This window comes from Pseudonaja textilis, chromosome 1 (genome assembly GCF_049901715.1).
Source record: "Pseudonaja textilis isolate UNSWEBS1 chromosome 1, rPseTex1.2, whole genome shotgun sequence".
Taxonomy (NCBI): Eukaryota; Metazoa; Chordata; class Lepidosauria; order Squamata; family Elapidae; genus Pseudonaja; species Pseudonaja textilis.
Genome location: NC_141990.1, coordinates 329,925,577 through 329,944,509, shown reverse-complemented (window position 1 = coordinate 329,944,509; position 18,933 = coordinate 329,925,577). Strand labels below are relative to the sequence as shown.

General features: G+C 39.7%; 1 protein-coding gene across 4 annotated transcripts in view; it reads left to right on the top strand.

Moving 5' to 3' along the window:
• The window catches only part of PTBP1 (polypyrimidine tract binding protein 1), a 39,140-nt gene extending 23,363 nt beyond the window's left edge, over positions 1-15,777 (top strand). For 2 of the 4 annotated variants that reach the window (XM_026698890.2, XM_026698889.2), the window contains 7 exons: positions 480-557; positions 2,070-2,218; positions 5,749-5,782; positions 6,239-6,331; positions 9,801-10,017; positions 11,079-11,156; positions 12,355-15,777. In XM_026698890.2, coding sequence (XP_026554675.1) covers positions 480-557; positions 2,070-2,218; positions 5,749-5,782; positions 6,239-6,331; positions 9,801-10,017; positions 11,079-11,156; positions 12,355-12,487 — 782 coding nt within the window. In that variant the 3' untranslated portion in view covers positions 12,488-15,777. Of the gene's footprint in view, positions 1-479; positions 558-2,069; positions 2,219-5,748; positions 5,783-6,238; positions 6,332-9,800; positions 10,018-11,078; positions 11,157-12,312 lie in introns of all 4 variants that reach the window. The other 2 variants (XM_087922824.1, XM_087922823.1) reach the window with 1 other exon arrangement.
• The last annotated feature ends 3,156 nt before the right edge of the window (positions 15,778-18,933 follow it).

The following is an 18,933-nucleotide window of genomic DNA, read 5'->3' as shown; positions in this document are numbered from 1 at the left end:
TAAACTTTTATCTTCCTACACCTTCCTGTGAAGGGACAAGTCTGAAATACTGATCCAGGTGAGGATAGCAATAGACTTATATACCGTTTCATGGCACTTTATAGTCCTCTCTAAGCAGTTTTGCAGTCAGCACATTGCCCCCAATGTGGGGGTCCAATCTACGCCCTCCTTTTAGCAACCTCAGAAGGATGGAAGGCTGAGTCAACCCTGAGCTGGTGAGGATCAAAATCCCGACAGTGAGCTGAATTAGCCTGCAATACTGCATTCTAACCACCACGGCTCCTAGGATGTTAGTTAAGGGGAGTGAGACTTGTGTTCCTTTTAAAATAGGGAGTGTGTGTGTGTGTGTGTGTGTGTGAGAGAGAGAGAGAGAGAGAGAGAGAGACGGAGAGAGAAACGGAGAGAGAGAGAGAGAAACGGAGAGGGAGAGAAATAGTTTGTCACGTCTAATGAACTAACCAGTCTTTTCTATTTTGTAGGTGCTCCGGGGATCATTTCAGCCTCTCCTTATACAGGAGCTGGCTTCCCTCCTGCTTTTGCAATTCCTCAAGCTGCAGGTACTGCTTATTTTAAAATTGCTCACACTTTCGTTGTACCATTGCTCTTCCTCCTCCCTCTCATTATTTTGGACTCCTAAATGTTAGTAGCAGATTGGGAATAGTAATCAGCACCATTTGAGAACTCTAGACCACAGGCTCATAAGGATCCTATATTCTGTGATGATCCTTGTCATCATGGGAATTGTACTAACATGTCCTTAGTTCCAGTAGTGGGTTTTCAGTGTGCCCAAAGTTCTCTTATTTACATGTAGTGGCTTAGATCCTCAGGAGAATGTGAATTACATCTCATTTTTGTTTCAACATTTGCTTGGAACATTTTGTCCTAGTAAGATAAAAACATTCAGGTTGATTTATAGTACGGACACCATAAAGGCAATAAATTAAAAAGAGTTTGCCTAGATAGCTAGGGCTGTGGCAACATCTCAGTCTATCCGAACAAAATGTATTTTACCTTGAGGAAAGCACATGGGCATGTTGACTTTATAGTTGATAGGAAGGAAAGAGACTGAAAAGTCTTAAATTTGAGATTTGGCACTTTAACAATAGTAATAGCACTTAGACTTATATGCCGCTTCACGATGCTTTACAGTCCTCCCCATGCAGTTTACAAAGTCAGCATCTTGCCCCCAACAATCTTGAGTCCTCTTTTTACCAACCTCAGAAGGATGGAAGGCTGAGTCAACCTTGAGCTGATGTAGGAATTCTAATAATTTTAATGTCTCAAGTGTAAAATTTCTGTTAATAACTTTTGATGGATTTTATTATTAAATTTTGCTGGATGTAGTGCTTGGAAGGCAATATTTGAAGCAGACACTGATAATCCTTGCAAGATATACATACTTTTTCTCCCATTGGTCCTATATAAAATAAGGCAGAACTATTCATATTCTCACACAATAATCCCTGTTCTGATGGACAAAGGAGGTAAACGACTTTTTTATGTGCCCTTCAGGATTATGTGCTTTTGATACAATAGAATAAGTTCATGTTTAGATGCCTGTATTGGGATGATGTCATTTGTCAGTGACTGGAATGTACATAGCTATGGTTTATCTGCATGATAAAAAAAAAAGAATGAGGCACTTCCAGCATGCCTTGGTGAAAAAAACGTACAAATGCACTGCTTTGTGTGTCATCTCCCTTCCTGCTCCCCCCACCCCCCCAAGTGATTTTGCTTAAATAAGCCTATGAAATTTTGCAGAACTTGTTTAAAAGCAGATGTCTGATTCCCACATCACCCAAGAAGAGCCAAATGCAGCCCCTCAAGGCTTATTCCCTGTGTCGGAAGCTGAGAGCAGAGTCCTGAGCAATGCCAGAACTGGAGATGCTTCAGCCCATAAATGTTCAAGTGTATCTGGTTTCTGGGTCCTTGAATGAAAGAAAATACATAACACTAAAGTACTTCTTTTAAGAAACATGTTGGTCAAAGGTCCTTAATTTCCACTGCAAGTCGTAGCAGGGAATGTGCTGAGGACTTCTCTACTGGTTAATACTTTTTAATTTTTTCAGGCCTCTCAGTTCCAAATGTACATGGAGCACTTGCTCCTTTGGCTATCCCATCAGCCGCAGCAGCCGCAGCTGCCGCAGGACGGCTTGCTATTCCCGGCCTTACCGGGGCAGGGAACTCCGTTCTGCTGGTTAGCAATTTGAACCCAGAGGTTAGTGGAAGCCTTGTAATCTTTTCTATCCAACTTATCTCATTTATTTTTTGCTTCCTTCCAATTTCTGATCTTGCTTCTCTCTGAACTATTTCTTCCCCAAAAAATCTTGTGCTGAAGCTTCAAATGCTGATTTTTTTTTTCCTCCCTGAAATGGAGTGTCTAAAATCAAAGTCCAGCAGCTGATTCAAAAGCAAATAGGGGCGTGGACTACAATACATTGCCCTCAACCGTGGTGGCAGTTGTATGCCTTAGAAGTTGTCGTCCAGAATAGCTGTAGGCACACTCATCTGCGTTTGGATATTTGATGGGCTGTGGGTGGAAGGCTTAACATCGTTGCTCCTCCCTTGGTGTGAGCCAAAGTGTTTACTGACCTGCTCTCACTCCCCAAAGCAAAATTTTAAGACCATTTCATTGTGAAATTTTCCGCCGTACTTTTTACCCTATTGGTTTTGTCTCTACTTGGGTCTTCCTCACCACAGCAGAAACCCTGTAGTCCTCCCCCTGGCATGTTGTAACTTTCAAACCCTGCAGTTGGAGTGACAGTGTTCATTCTGTCCTCTTTATTGGGTGCCTTGATCTTTGCCTCCCTTGCCAGCTTAGCTTCATTTTATCTTTTGCCAAGTATGTATTTTCTTTGACGTGCATCAATATATTTTCCTTTACCAAAATTCTTTTAAAATTGTGTGCCTTATTCTGTTCTTTAACTTCTTAAATAATTTTACATTTTCAGTTCCATTTAACTTTCTCCCCTTTTTGATTGAAACATTTGGCTGCCTTAAAATGGACCTTGAAGGCATGTTAAACGATCTTCTGCACAAAGGATGTAATTCAATAGATCCACTTGGACTTTGAAGTGGGTTACTGAAGAAGTAGAAATTACATTCAGTTTTGCCTCTGCAGTGAGCTTATTGCTTGAACCCTGGTGCTTAAAGCTATGCTTAAAAGTTAAATTTCTGCTTACATTACCTGTGTAAGAAGCTCCACTGCAGAGGGATGGATGAAAGAATTACCAATTTGAAAATTAATAGGAAATTAATCATTTGTAATCCATTTTGTTGTTTTTACCTATCCACTCTAACTCTTCTTTTCAGGACATGAGACTTTGCCAGCAATACTCATCTCATTACAGGACCCTCTGGGATCCTATGGATTGCTAGAATTCTGACAACAGATCTCTCCTAGGATTTAATAGGAAAATTTTTGACATGGGTGATCAGTTATAGAGCAAATCCCCTAACTTGAGATCCTAGAGGGGGCTTAGATAATTGCAATAGTAAAGGGAGGATGCAGTAATAAAACGTTTCAGTTCTCCCTGAGCATTTTCTTATTTTCTTTCCAAAATAAAAATTAAGCATTCAAGCACCCGATTAATGGCTACAGAGTTTCCTGAAGTGAATGAGCAATTAATGAAGTTAAGCGAAGGCTGTAGCATCAGGTGCACTATTGTTCAATTATTTTTCATGTTCAGTAACATAATAGGAAATTCCTAATGAACTTATTACGGATTTTACTTAAATTGTGACAGAACGGAAGCATATTCTATCCTATATTATCCTAGCAATCAGATATCTACATTTTTAATGAAAAATACCCTTTGTAGAGATCAGAAAATGAATAGGTAAATTCTTTAAAATTGGAAAAGGATAGTTGAAAATAGAGGGAAAATAAATGTCTGGAATCGAATTCTAAAGAGCTGAATACATGACGAGCGTACTGAAAATACAAGTTACTATGAAATTGGTTGGATCTCTTTTTTGCATCTTAAATTTAGCACCTCTGACCTCAAATATGCATGAAAACTACTCTCTAGCAGTTTTTAGTTAGTATATCTTTGAGAAATGTTGCAACCAAAATGCTGAGGCTATTTTACTCAGTAGATATGCCTAAGTGAGTATTGCTGAGCAACTGATTCCATGCCTCTTTGTGTGTTTATTTTACTCATTCATCCAGCTTCTCTTTTGGGCTAGAAGCTATGATATCTCTAGTGAAGCTGAACTAACGACTTCAACTTTTTATTTTCATTGCTTGTGTAATCAGTGTTATAGAAACTTAATCTGTGCATACAGTTGAGAGGCAGTATTCTCCAGAGGGACTCTTACTCTCCATCTCCTCTTTCCCACTTCGCCAGTATTGGAAACTATATATAAGAGACAGGAGACTGGCAAACAATTGTGGCTTAGGAGATCTAGACTAGTATGGATTCTCAGACTTTTGTCGGGTTTTGTATTGATTACTCTTGATTTATAAACGTTGCCTGCAGTCTCAAGCTAAAGTGCTACCAAAGTGTGCCTGTCAGTTGGTATATGGACTTTTTAGGGTATCAAGGCTGTATCTCATTTGCGGTGTGCACAATGCTGCTTCACACTTTTGGGTTTTAGAAAGACCACTCGACACTTGTGCCACCCATTTACTTATGTTCGGTATTCTTGAGACACTGTTTCTCAGGTACAAGAATCTATAAGGAGAAAGTCTGGCAGCAACATTGTCATAGCTGGAGCTTTACCTAAATATCCAGTGGGGAAAGAAGAATCCAGCCCTCATCCAGTTTAAAGCTGGATTTTTCTTCAATTTGGTATAAATTTGATGGCAGATTAATCTGAATTTAAAGCCAGATTGTTTCGCTTTCAGCAGATGGTAACTATCTTAAGAGAAAGATACAGATTTAAAACTGATGACTACATGAGGCCTTACGTCTCTCACAATAGTTGGTTCCCACCAGATTTTGGAGAGAAGCTTAGAACTTTTGACATTGAAGAGAACCTTTTCACACCTGTTGCTTGAAAACCTCTCCAGAGTTGTTTAAAAGTAGAACTAAGTAATCACTTCTGTTTTAGAAAGCTGATGGGTGTCCTTGGCAGGTTTTTCTTCGGAGCTTTAAATGGGCCTCTGCCTCTGTTTCTTGGCATTGTCATGCCCAGGATGTGAACCTTACCATCATGCCCTATTTAGTCACTCTGTTGCAATACTGCCTCTCGTTCTTAGTTATATCTTACTTAAGTAAAGTGCTCCTCTTTTATTGTTGTGTTCCAGTAGGTTAAAAAAAACCTATTAACTAGTTTTTTTTTCTGTTGAAAGTGTTGTATGTTTTAGAAATCTATAAATCTTTACTGATGGAACACGACATATTTCTTTTATGTATTTACTGACCTGTTTTTTGCTACTTTTTTTCTTTTCTCTCCACCCCATCCCTCAATATTTTTTTTCCTCCCCTTCTCCCTGATCCGGAATTTCTTTGCCAACTGACTGCACGGTACTTCTGCTTCCTGTTGTTGCTTGAAACAAATATATATAAATATATATAAAAATGCCCCCCTCAAAAAAAAAAAACCTTCCTGCTCTTCGGAAACCAACTTGCCCTTCAATATTAACCATCTTGAAAACTTCATCATCCATCAACCAATTTCGCCATTTCCTGCGGGGACTCTACCTTTCCTTCGTTGTCGACGATTTGCACAACCTTCACTCTCCCCTCCGATTCCTTACCTCTTCCCTGTCCCTCCGCTGCCTTGCTCTGCTGTTCTCTAAAGAGAGTTACACCCCAATGCCTCTTTATTCTTTTCGGTATGTTATCATTCACACTTTTTTTATTACCTTTTTTCATTTTGAGATTTTACTTTGGGGAAAGCAAGTGTGGTTGAGGGAGGGTTTGCTGTTGGTTGAATGCTCCAGTTACGAAATTTGTGCTGTTTTTAGTTTCATTTTACCTGTTGTGCATGGTTTTGATTGCTTTGCATGTCGGTTGGGCAGGTCAGAAACAGATAGCATGTGAAATGGTCATCTCAGCTCTGCTGGCGGCAGTTGGCATTTCGTTGGGTGCTCCCCAGTAGGCTTATAAGTACAGTACTCCAAAGAATTGCTCCAGTTTTCTGTTGCTGATCAGATTTATCCTCAGCAGAATAAAGCAACTTTTTAAGTGGAGTGAAAACAGACTGGGGGTTTGAGTGGGTCTTGGATGAATTTGAGATAAGTAAAATTTCTTTCTGAATACCTGCTTTTTTCTTTGCTGGCTTCCCTAAGGGGTATATGGTGATGTACAAAGAGTGAAGATTTTGTTCAATAAAAAGGAGAATGCCTTGGTTCAAATGGCAGATGGCAATCAATCTCAACTGGGTAAATATACACTTTTTTATTTTTGTGTCTGTGGTGAATAAAATGGATCTATTGTTTTTTGCTGAAACACTCATTTTATTAAAATATTATATACACTGCTCTAAAAAATAAAGGAAACACAAAAATAAGGCAGCCTAGATCTGAATGAATGAAATATTCTTATTAAATACGTTCATTACATAGTTGAATGTGCTGACAACAAAATTACACAAAAATTATCAAAGGAAATCAAATTTAGCAACCCATGGAGGCCTGGATTTAGAGTTACACTCAAAATTAAAGTGGAAAAAAACACTACAGGCTGATCCAACTTTGATGTAGTGTCCTTAAAACAAGTCAAAATGAGGCTCAGTAGTGTGTGTGGCCTCCATGTGCCTGCATGACCTCCCTACAATGCCTGGGCATGCTCCTGATGAGATGGCAGATGGTCTCCTGAGGGATCTCCTCCCACACCTGGACTAAAGCATCCCCAAACTCCTGGACAGTCTGTGGTGCAAGGTGGTGGTGGTGGATGGAGCAAGACATGATGTCCCAGATGTGCTCAATTGGATTCAAGTCTGGGAAATGGGTGAGCCAGTCCATAGCAGCAATGCCTTTGTCTTGCAGGAACTGCTGACACACTCCAGCCACATGAGGTCTAGCATTGTCTTGCATTAGGAGGAACTCAGGGCCAACCGCACCAGCATATGGTCTCACAAGGGGTCTGAGGATCTCATTTCGGTACCTAATGGCAGTCAGGCTACCTCTGGAGAGCACATGGAGGGCTGTGCGGCCCCCTAAAGAAATGCCACTCCACACCATTACTGACACACTGCCAGCCGGTCATGCTGGGGGATGTTGCAGGCAGCAGAACGTTCTCCACGGTGTCTCCAGACTTGTCACATTTGTCACATGTGCTCAGTGTGAACCTGCTTTCATCTGTGAAGAGCACAGGGCGCCAGTGGTGAATTTGCCAATCTTGGTGTTCTCTGGCAAATGCCAAACGTCCTGCACGGTGTTGGGCTGTAAGCACAACCCCAACCTGTGGACGTCGGGCCCTCATACCACTCTCATGGAGTCTGTTTCTGACCGTTTGAGCAGCCACATGCACATTTGTGGCCCGCTGGAGGTCATTTTGCAGGGCTCTGGCAGTGCTCCTCCTGTCCCTCCTTGCACAAAGGCAGAGGTAGAGGTCCTGATGCTGGTTTGTTGCCCTCCTACGGCCTCCTCCAGGTCTCCTGATGTACTGGCCTGTCTCCTGGTAGCGCCTTCATGCTCTGGACACTACGCTGACAGACACAGCAAATTCACAGCTCAGATTGATGTCCCATCCTGGATGAGCTGCACTACCTGAGCCACTTGTGTGGGTTGTAGACTCCGTCTCATGCTACCACTAGAGTGAAAGCACCGCCAGCATTCAAAAGTGACCAAACCATCAGCCAGAAAGCATAGGAACTGAGAAGTGGTTTGTGGTCACCACCTGCAGAACCACTCCTTTATTGGGGATGACTTGCTAACTGCCTATGCTTTCCACCTGTTGTCTATTCCATATGCACAACAGCATGTGAAATTGATTGTCAATCAGTGTTGCTACCTAAGTGGACAGTTTGATTTCACAGAAGTGTGATTGACTTGGAGTTACATTGTGTTGTTTAAGTGTTCCCTTTATTTTTCTTGAGCAGTGTATTTTATATATAATACATAGAAATCTTTATGCTTCTTCTTTATGTTCTGTCTTTAACCAGCATGATTTTATTTCAGAAATAAAATGCTGTTTTGTTCATACTTTTCCCAGAGAGGATATACTTGCACGCCTGTTTTTCTTTAATGCATTATGCATTTAGTTAGTGATGTTTATTTTTCTTAATTTTTTGAGGTTGAAATAGTCGTGTGCATTAGGCATATTTAAGAAGATGCAAGTATTCAGGACCAAAGTGAGAAAGTGCTTTGGATCTTACATTCCCATCCCCCACCCTGTTTGTCAGGTGCATCTGTAAAATGTCATGCCTTTTTTTTCTTTTTGTCACTGGCAGCCGCAAGGCTTTGACTGAGCTGGGTCCAAAGGGTGTGTTTACTTTTGAGCCTCCTAAACATTAGCGATAACACCTCAGTGAGGAAATGCAGTAACAGCACAGAAATTAATTTCTATTAAATTTAATGTACTGACATTATTTGACTGGAAACACTCCGCATATAAATCATATAAAAGGCACAACATAATCCTAAGACATTTCCCTTTTGAAACTTTTCAGGGTTATTTTGTGCCTTTTATATGATTAAACTTTGTGGCAATATATAGCTGTAACATACTTCTTTTTTCTTAAGAATTGCAGAGCATTATGAAAGCTGTTATCTGTCCAGATCAGAAATTAGTTTTGTTAACATACATTTTCAAACTCACATCTTTCAGTTGAGGGATGGAAATGTAGGAACCGATTCTCTGCATTCTTCCATGAACAGGTTTTTGAGCTAGGAATGTCATTTTATTGATTATTCCACCCCAAGAATCAGGTTAACACTGCAGATAACGACATATGAAGAATGTCATCCTTTTAGCCTAGAGCAGAGTATAACGTAAGCTATGTTCCATCCATACCAATTTGTCCTCTTGTCTTGATGACAGAAAAATAGACTTAGCTCTGAATTTAACAATGAACCTTATTGCTTATCCTTGAGAGAATACCATTTTTTGAAGAGAAAGTGCAGATTGTTCTATTTTCTTGGTCTCGGGGCAGAAGGACCCTGTTTATATGTTGAAAGCAGCAGAAAGGGAAGACGGCATTCCTTATTGCTAATTTAATAATTTCTTTCCCCAAGTGGCATTTATAGTAGACTACATACTAGTAGTCATGACCATAATTGGACCAGAATTTCTGTTACTAAGCAAGGTGGTTGTTAAATGAGTCACATTCACTTGTATGACTTTTTTGCCACTGTAGTTGTTAAGTGAATTGTGCAGTTATTAAACGGATCTGGCTTTCCCCCCTTGACTTTGCTTGCCAGAGGCTGATTAGGAAGATCACAAATTGCAGTCACGTGACCCCGGGACATTGCAACTGATATAAATACATGGCTGGTTGCCAAGAGCTGAATTTTGATCATGTGACCGAATTTTGATCATGTGCTGCAAAAATCATAAGGACCATTTTGGATGTTCAATGAATGGTTGTAAGTCAAGGACAACTTGTATTTTCTTATTAAACCCATTCCTCAAGTTTTCTATCTATGTATGTCAGGAACCCTTTGGCTGTCCTATGAGAATAGCATAGCTAAGGGATTTTGGCATTGTCTGAACCAAGGTCTTATGCAGTGAGCTTTACATCAGCACAGTTTTATTTCTTGACAAATTAAATGCTATGCAGTATTGAAAGTGGAACTTTTTGTACCTGGTGGCAGACAGGTTTGTACAAGTCCATCAAATAATGCATTTGAGTCTCCGCGGAAGCTAAACTACTATAGGTTCATTCTCCTTTTTCTCAATTTATGGCAGCCATGAGCCATCTCAATGGTCAAAAGCTGCATGGGAAGCCTATCCGCATCACTCTGTCAAAACACCAGACAGTGCAGTTGCCCCGTGAAGGACAGGAAGACCAAGGACTGACCAAGGATTATGGCAACTCTCCTCTTCATCGCTTTAAGAAGCCGGGTTCCAAGAACTTTCAAAACATCTTTCCCCCTTCTGCCACTCTTCACCTCTCCAATATTCCGTAAGTAGTCTACTTGTGTTCCAGGAGAGCAGTCCTAAGATTACAGTGGTTTGGCTAATTTGCTTGCTTGTTTTCAGGTCTAAGAGCAACTCGTAACAGCACTACAGTTATGTCATGACTTTGTCATATAATAAATTTTCTCAGGGCTTCGAGTGTATCAACTTGGTACATGGATTTGTATCAGCAGAGAAGATCCTGCATATTCTCCATTTATTCAGCTTCTCCCTTATCTACTCTCACATTGATCTCAGATATACTGAGTCTCAGATGAGATTTTGTGCTCAAACTGGTGGCTGATAAGCTCAGATCCCTGAGGCCCTGTATTTGGGGCAAGAGCAACAATTTCAGATACAACATATAAATAATGAGTTCAGTCCCCTAGCAAGGATTATCTAATCTTTTTCTATGGTAGTTTGCTGTTTGGGAGAAAGATGTCAGCTTCAGAGACAAGGAGAGAAGAAATGGGCAGCTAATACTTGTATTCTAGATTTGCCCAGTGCTATAGCCGTCACACAGATATTTGGGGGAAACAAGATTTCTTAATTAAAACAGGCTCTCAAACTTAATTTTGAGCATAGTATGTAAATACCTTTAAGTAACAAGTAGCCCTGCATTTTTTGTGTTGGGATCTTATGTGAGCTTGTCATGTGCCTCAAATGCAATGTGACTAAGTTCAGGGTAGCTCAGAAATTCATCACCTCCATGATGCCTGTGAGCTTGTCCCACTTGGAACAGGCTCAACACGTCCAGGTGATGGCACTCTGGATTTGCCTGGGAGCAGTTGGCATATGATCGGAAAGTGGAAGATACGTCCTCCTTGGTCGTGGTAACTTGTGAATAGCCTTGTTTGTATGTACCTTGCTGATTATCATTGGTCTATATTAGAGGGGAAAATTATTTAGACGTCTTTTTCTGTTAATGACTGACAATTCTATAAGTCATAGAATTGTGATTGGAAATAAATGACATTGGAATGATACTTGATGTTTGCAGAAATGAAGCAAGGATTCCACATTTTTTTAATCTGTTCAATTTGTCCCCAATTATTGTTCCTGCTCCAGGCCTTCAATAATAGAAGACGATCTCAAGCTGCTCTTCTCAAGCAATGGTGGGATGGTGAAAGGCTTCAAATTCTTCCAGTAAGTGGTCTTAGTTTCCCTGGAGAAGGGAGGATGACAACCAGTGGTTTCCTTGAATGCTTTTCTGCTTCATGCTTGGGGATTCCCTGCTCCTCTGAAGGTTTCTCTGAACGCCTAGCTTTCTATGGGCAATAGATGGAGCAGTCTTTCTTAAACGGGCGGTACTTTGGGTATGTCCTCTGAGTAATTGCCCATTTGTGAGTTGAGGATACAGTTTGGGGCTCCTGCCGTCACAAAAACATTTGTGCCAAACAGCAGAGTCCATTCTCTCTTCTCCTCCCCCCCCCCCCCTTTTATTTTTTGGGGGTCTGGATAATATTTAAGGCTAGAAAGGGAGTAATTAGGTCAAACCAAGAATGACTGGTTCTATATAAATTAGTACAGGTAAGTCCTCAACTTAGACTGTTTAACACTGGTTCTAAGTTACAATGGCTTTGGAAAAAGTGACTTATGACCTGTAGCTGACAATTACAGCTGCCCTGTGGTCATATGATTGCAATTTGGGCACTGGGCAGCTGGCTCACATAACCAGTTGCAGCATCCTGCAGTAATGATTGCAATTTGGCAAATTTTCAGCAAAAAAAAAAAAAAAGCCCATTGGGGAAGCTGTACTTGCTTGATGACTGCAGTGATTTCCTTAAATGACCACTGTAAAATTTGTCACAAAATCAGGTCTGACTCAACTTACAACCTCAACAAGTTACGATGGAAATTCCAGGCCCAATTATGGTCATAGGTTGAGAATTATATGTATAGCTGTTGGATTTTGTATCCGGCTTTTAACATTTCTCTTAATTTAAAGCCTATGAAAAAAGTGTTAGCTTATTTTTTCATAAGAAATTCTCCATGAAATCACCCATCGGAATGTAAAGGATTACTTACTTTCCATGATAGTTGGCTCAGTGGCACAGTGGTTAGAGTGTAGTACTACAGGCCACTTCTGCTGCAGTTTGACAGTTCAAATCTCACCAGGCTCAAGGTTGACTCAGCCTTCCATCCTTCCAAGGCGGGTAAAATGAGGACCCAGATTGTTAGGGGTGACTCTGTAAAACCTCTTAGAGAAGGCTGTAAAGCACTATGAAGTGGTATGTAAGTCTTTAGTGCTATTGCTGATGCTAGAATCTTAATATTTGAAAGGAATTTTAATTTTGTCCAGGACACACTTGCTTGTTCCTCTGACCGAAGTTGTTTTTGGCAGGAGAGACCGCAAGATGGCTCTCATCCAGATGGGATCCGTGGAAGAAGCCATTCAGTCACTCATCGACCTCCATAACCACGACCTTGGTGAAAATCACCACTTGCGTGTGTCCTTTTCAAAATCCACAATTTAAGTGCTTTGGAAAAGCATGCAGCACGATGGACCTGGCTGAAAAACAAATCACCACTCTTCTTATTAGGCTCAGCCTTGCATTTTTTTTTTTCAATGGCTGGACCACCAGCATGGGGTGGGACAACTTCCATCATTCCAGAAACAAAAAGAAGCCACTTTATAAGAAAAAGAGAGAGAGAGAATGCAACTGAAGTGACCTTAAAACAGATTTTATTTTTTTAAGGAAGAAAACAGTTTACTGTTTTTTTAAAAAAACAAACAAACAACGAGCAAATCTTAATTCACATTGCTATAATCTTTCTTGCAGAGAATGAGGTAACAATCTTTGACCAAGAAAAAAAAAAATCACAAGCGTAAACGTTTACATTCTTTGTTGGAAGCCTCTCTGGGAGTCTTTTACCTTCTCTCCCATACTTAAACAAAACAGTCCCCCCCCTCCCTCAAACAGCTTGTCAACTTCACAGTGATGCCTTTATCTATGAGCTCTGGAAGAGACCCCCAAACTGTGCAGTTAGCTTTAGAATCTTTTTTTATTATTCCCTAAACACAGTTGCCTTGGGAAGGGGAAAGGGAGCAGAAACATTGCCTTTTTCCTCAGCCTTTCATTGATTATCCTCTGGTGCCTTAGACATTTTCTTTACCTGAGGTAGAAGGAATAGTAGATACTGGGAAAAGTTGAAGGTTACTGTCTTCCACAGAAGAGGAGACAATACAGATACTTTTCTCAGTTAAGCAATCTAGACATTTCTCCCTAAAGTGACTTACCTTACAGATTGTGTTAATTTCCATGCCCACAATGTTTCTCACAGTGAAGGCTGATTAAAAAGAAATCCTTCATTAATAGTCTATTGAAACTCAGATTGATGGAGGGATGTAGGAAGAGGGAAGTTTCCTTATCCTGCTCATCAACATTTCATTGTCTGCAGTAAGTTTCATCAGGTTCTGTTTGATACAAATAGTCCCAGATTTCATAAATTGAAATCTAAGAACAGATCTCTTTGGAGTATCAAATTCCTTGAACTTGAGTTTGAGATTAATATATTTTGGACTCTTACTTAAAGGGTTAAGATGCCATTTAAACTCCACTCCTAGATTCACCCCTTACAGCAAGACCTCTCTTGTAGTAGCTTCAATTTCTTGTTTTAATTCCTTTTACTATTATTTTTACATACAATCTGTTTTGCCTAGCAATACTTTCCAGTTGACCAAATATTCATATTAATTCATATATAAAAAGGCAATAGTATATTTTCTTTTATAGATAAGATGGTATGAATATATTTGACTTGCTTTTCTATTACCCTTGTATCCTGTACTCTTGTATTTTTGTTTGTAAGCTGGAAAACTAGTGCAGGAATTTAGTTTATCAAGGTGATTTCATGGCTGAAAATTAATGTTATACTTTGAACAATATTTAAAGTAGCGACCATCACTTGTTTTGAAAAAGGAGATCCACGTTTAAAGGGTCTTCTTAGTTTAATAACCATGCTTTTATTTAATGAATATAAACTTAACACCTTTTTCAGAGTAGCACCTAAAATGGCCTCCAACTTTTCCATGCTGATCTACCTTCTTTGTATTCCAGTGTTGCCTTACATTGCGCTCCAACTCATGTAAGATTTTTAAAGATAAACCAGAATCTTATACTTAATATCAGGGTTACTTACTCAAATTGTGGACCAAAGTTATTTTTTTCAATGTATGTGATGTTGTCTCTCAAGTCACTGTGTTCCTTGCTGTTTCACATGAGCTGTTGATGTGCTTTTGTCATTGCTTTTGGGAAAGTCTTAACTTTTTTTTTTTTTATAAAAAAATCCTCCCCAATATTATGGGGAACCAAACTATGCTGGAGGAATGTGTGATATTTTGAGTGAGGTTCTGCTTGGATTGCCAGCATATAATACAGGTTTGAGCTATTTAAGAACTGTCCTCTTTTGGCCAAACGTAAGTACCACCTCAGAAAGTTAAAACTAACACAATCTGCTAAACAATCCCCCTATTGGAGTTTCTCATCACAAATATTGATTCACACAATAAGAGGGTGTTAACTTTGGGGGCAAAGGAGCAGCATGGCAGAAGTTGGAGGGGTGTCTGACCACATGCACAGGGCAGCTCCATTCCAAACTTCTGCAGTCATAGATAGAGATCGCCAGAGGCTGGCCCAGAGCAAGAGGTTGGCCACTGAGTCGTCTTTATGCAGTGCTGTTGGAGAATATTATGTCTGTGTAAAAAGTCTCTTGCCCTGTAGTTGAATTGTGTTCTTGGCTGGCTTTCCCCAGTTAAGCCATAGTTTCAAATGAGTTGTTGGGAATAGACAGTAAAAGCCTCTTGTTTCCTTTCCTTACTCTACAATACTGGGCTGGCAGGCAAGATTGGCAGTAGCCATTCTTGGAGGATTTAGAGCCCCTTGCAGGCAGTGGAGGAATAAGAGTCCTCCCTACATCCCTAGTCCTGTTCTAAATGTCCAGAACAAGGGTGAGGGGCATTAGAAAAAAGGGGGGGGGGGTAATTTCCCAGTGGCTGCAAGCTCACAGCCAATACTTTGGACATTCACCAGAACAATATTAAAAGTTAAAGGGACAAGTGCTAAAGATCCTTTGGGATTTAGGCCTTCACAATAACTCCGCCACCAGTGGCACTTGGAGATAACACTAGATCCTAGCAGAACCTTGGCTAGAATTGTCTGAAGTTTAACTTGCTAAATGTCCCATAAGCCTCTCTTATCCCCGAAACGCAGCCTTCCTGCTGAATCTTTGGTAACTTGAATCAGTCAGCAAAACATTAAGATTTTTCTTTGTGTGTTTGGGTGTGTTTTTCCAAGAAGCACACAAAACCTTATTGCAATTAATTGGGAAGAGGGGCTTCGTCTTTTTTCTGATCCCGTGTTTTTTCTTTTTTCTTCCTTTTTTTTTTTGCATGTAAATGTGAGTAATGAGAAAAAAAAAGGGTGTAAATATTTATAATTTTTTATACCTGTTGTAAGACATGAGGGGATGGCAGAACTCGAGTTTTTACAGCAAAACAAATGTATTGTATATTTTGATAACCAACTATTAAAGGTTCAGTATTGGGGTTGGGATGGGAGGGCTACCAAACACACCACAAATTTGATTGCCTGGCTTAAAAAAAATGTAATGCAAAAAAAATTGAAATTAAACATATTTTATAACAAAACGTAGTACCCTTTTCTGTAGTGTTTAGCTATTTGCTTGTTTGGATTGTAGAAAACAGTCAATTGCCTATCTGTACTACTTTTTATTTTGGCTTTCAATAAATGTCTTCTGTATTCTTTGCTTCTGTTTTTTTCCTACCTGTATTATTGTGCTATTTTTGTTTTGGCTTAACACCCCTTCCTCCTGTAATCTGACTCTAGCTGCCTCCCATTTTATGCAATCTTTTTTCTCCCATATTTCTCTTGGAACTGGTATGCATTGTCTACATCTAACGATGTAGGGGGTCTGTACTCTTAACATGTAGGTCCTCCTTTGGAATATGAAAACAAAATGCCAATAAGATGATTTGAATCTGGCAACCTATAGCAAACTATATTATGTCCCTTCCAATGAGTGTACTGGTAGTCCTCAACTTACAACTTGTCACTTAGGACCTCCTGAAAGCTACTTATTGCCCAGTTTCCATGTTCCAACTCACACACACAAACATGTCACATGACTGCATTTTGGTTGCTTGGCAACAAGCATGCATTTATCGCGGTTTGCAATGCCCCACATCATGTGACTGCAGTGTGGCTTTCTGGTGGAAACTGGTGTTTACTTCCACTTTCAAGCAAAAACCATCTGATAGCAAACTCTTGAGTTTGCTTTACAACTGCCACATTCACTTAACTGGCAAAAAAGGGATAATAAAATCAGGTTCTGTCCTGTGGTAACCAATTTCATGACCATCATAACTTAACTGAAATTGCAGAGTCAATAACGGTTAGTCAAGAACTACATATGTGTATGAGCTCTTTTAGACCCAAATCTTCTCAGTTAATTTCTTACACTCTAACTTGATTTTTGAAATGACATCCTATTAAAAATGCAGCTTTCTCTGGGTATTTCTAAGGTGGAATTTTGTCTACATATATCTTGGCTTCTGAATATGTGCGGAATCTGACACAAACCTGCTCAGAAGAGAAGGCATTGCTGACACTGGGTCTTAGTGGGAAAACTGACCAGGTGCCTGGCACAACAACAGAGAAAAGAACATTTCTGGAAGAGTTTGGGGAAAAAGCAATTCCATTGCATTTACTACTGCCACCTGGCATAAATCTTCAAAATCTTTCAAACTGAGCCTCATTTCTCATTCTAGTCTGTACAGAGTGAGATTAAATTTTAATAATCTGCCCCTTTTAGTTTTGATTGTTTTCTGTTGTACCTTTTTTAATTGAGAAACTTGTGGAGAAATTGAAAGTGCGGGATACTCTATAATATTTCTAATCCTAATGACTATGGTATTTGGGGGTTTTGCTGGAAAATAAATGCCACAAGATAAATTTGTTAGAAAATATTTTTGCAACGCAAAGAAATATCTATGAAGGTAATATTTACCAGAATTAGAAAACACAGTAGAAAAGAAAGCTTCAGAAGATACTAAGGTATTTGAAAAATCTTACTACATTGTCACTCACGTATTTGTAGTTCTATCCAAAAATGTAGGCACCCTGGGTCAAACTGCACATTTTTAAAAAAAAACACTTCCCAGCTTGTTAATACAAATAGAATTCACCATTCACCAATAGTGTAGGCTTACAAAATTGGGGGTCAGGTGAACCCCAGGTGGCACAAGAGAGCAGGAGTAGCTACAGAAAAGGTGTATTACCTGACAATCCCATTCTTCCCTACTTATGGTAGCATCTTCCAGGTGTGTTTGATTACTTCTAAGATGGATTGGCATTCTGGGAATTACAGTCCCAAAGCCTCTCAAGGGGCATTAAAATAAGGAAGATTTTAAATAAAAGCTTCACTTGGGCCATTATCAGTGCTAATCAGTGATTTGGTCCTGTTTCTTCCTGCCTAACTAAATGCCAGCTAAAATTTAAGCAAGAGGCTCTTTTGGTATGGTGGTGTCTTATCTTGCCTTTCTTCAGATTACGATGTGGTGATGAGCTGTTAATAGGATTCTATTCCTTCAATTTTATTATAGAGAAGCAGCATCTTTATATTAAATAGTGGGAAGGGACAAATGGGATGCCTATTTTCAGTTCTTGACTCCTCTCCACAAGCTGAGCTCCAAATGTACCTTATTTGACAATAATTTGAATGGCCTGTTCTAGAAATTCTATTAAATGGGAGGAGATTGTCTTTATTTTGATGGTCTCCTGCTTTTTTGTCATTAATAGGTTATGCTTCTCTTAGCATAATCCAATATCTGCACCCTTTTCATAATTGTTTTTTTCTTCCTGTGCCATTTATTAACCCATTTTTAAGTCTTACATGGCTATTTTCTGTTACCTGTTATCTTAAACAACAGGTTGCATTGCTTTAGTTTAAGAAAATTGGATTAAGGTTACCAATCTGTGTGAAAAACACAGGCTCTTTATTTTGGGGTGGTTTAGTATGCATTCATCTTCTTTCGGCATTAACTGAGCTGCATCCTGACCTCTTCAGAGTTTTATCATTCTAGAGGAAAACTGGAAGAACTCAAAACTTAAAAACATCCTAAAAAAGGGAAATCTGGTTTATATGTGAAAATTTTAAAGGAGTGTGTCCAATCTGGGTAATGAAGCTGTGTAGATTGTGCAGCCTCAATGTACAAGCTGGTTGTTCATTATTTTGGGCTTTCCCTGGTGAACCATCAAGATCAGAGGCGGGCAAGTATGGCAACTTTACAACTTGTGTATAGGTTGTAAACAGATCATGCAAGTTGTCATGTAGTTGCCCGTCCCTGATCAAGATGGCAGTACAATGGTGAAATGTTTGTAGATGCAACAAAACATTTCTGAGAATGGTGTATTGGTTCAAGTAGCTGCTCACATTTTGTATAGCACGTTGATAAAAACACAGGATGTGTGTACCCTATCCTATGGAAAGAGGTTTTGGAAATCCATTATAAAAGATTCACAGAGGTAGGTGTGTTAAACTCAGCACACCTGCATGCCTGCCACAAAAGATGCAATTTATTAATACTGGGTTAATATTCTGTTCCTGCCTCATGATGATGCTTCCTGCAAGCTTCGACAGGCAAGAAAAAAACAGGCTGACTTTTCTGTCCGTTACATATCAACCCCTGAGACAAATGCTCTTGTAAAATTTGGGTGAGGGGGTATTTCCCCTGCGCACTGCAACTTTTACCAAACACTCTGGATCAGGTTTGCAGTTGTACAATGGCGTGACTTCTCAGGCCTTGAAAATTGCTGGAAAAGAGCTCCCCTTTGGAGGAGTTGGCATTTAATGTGATTTTTTTTTTTCCCCTACCAGAATGGACCACCAAAAAAACCCTTTT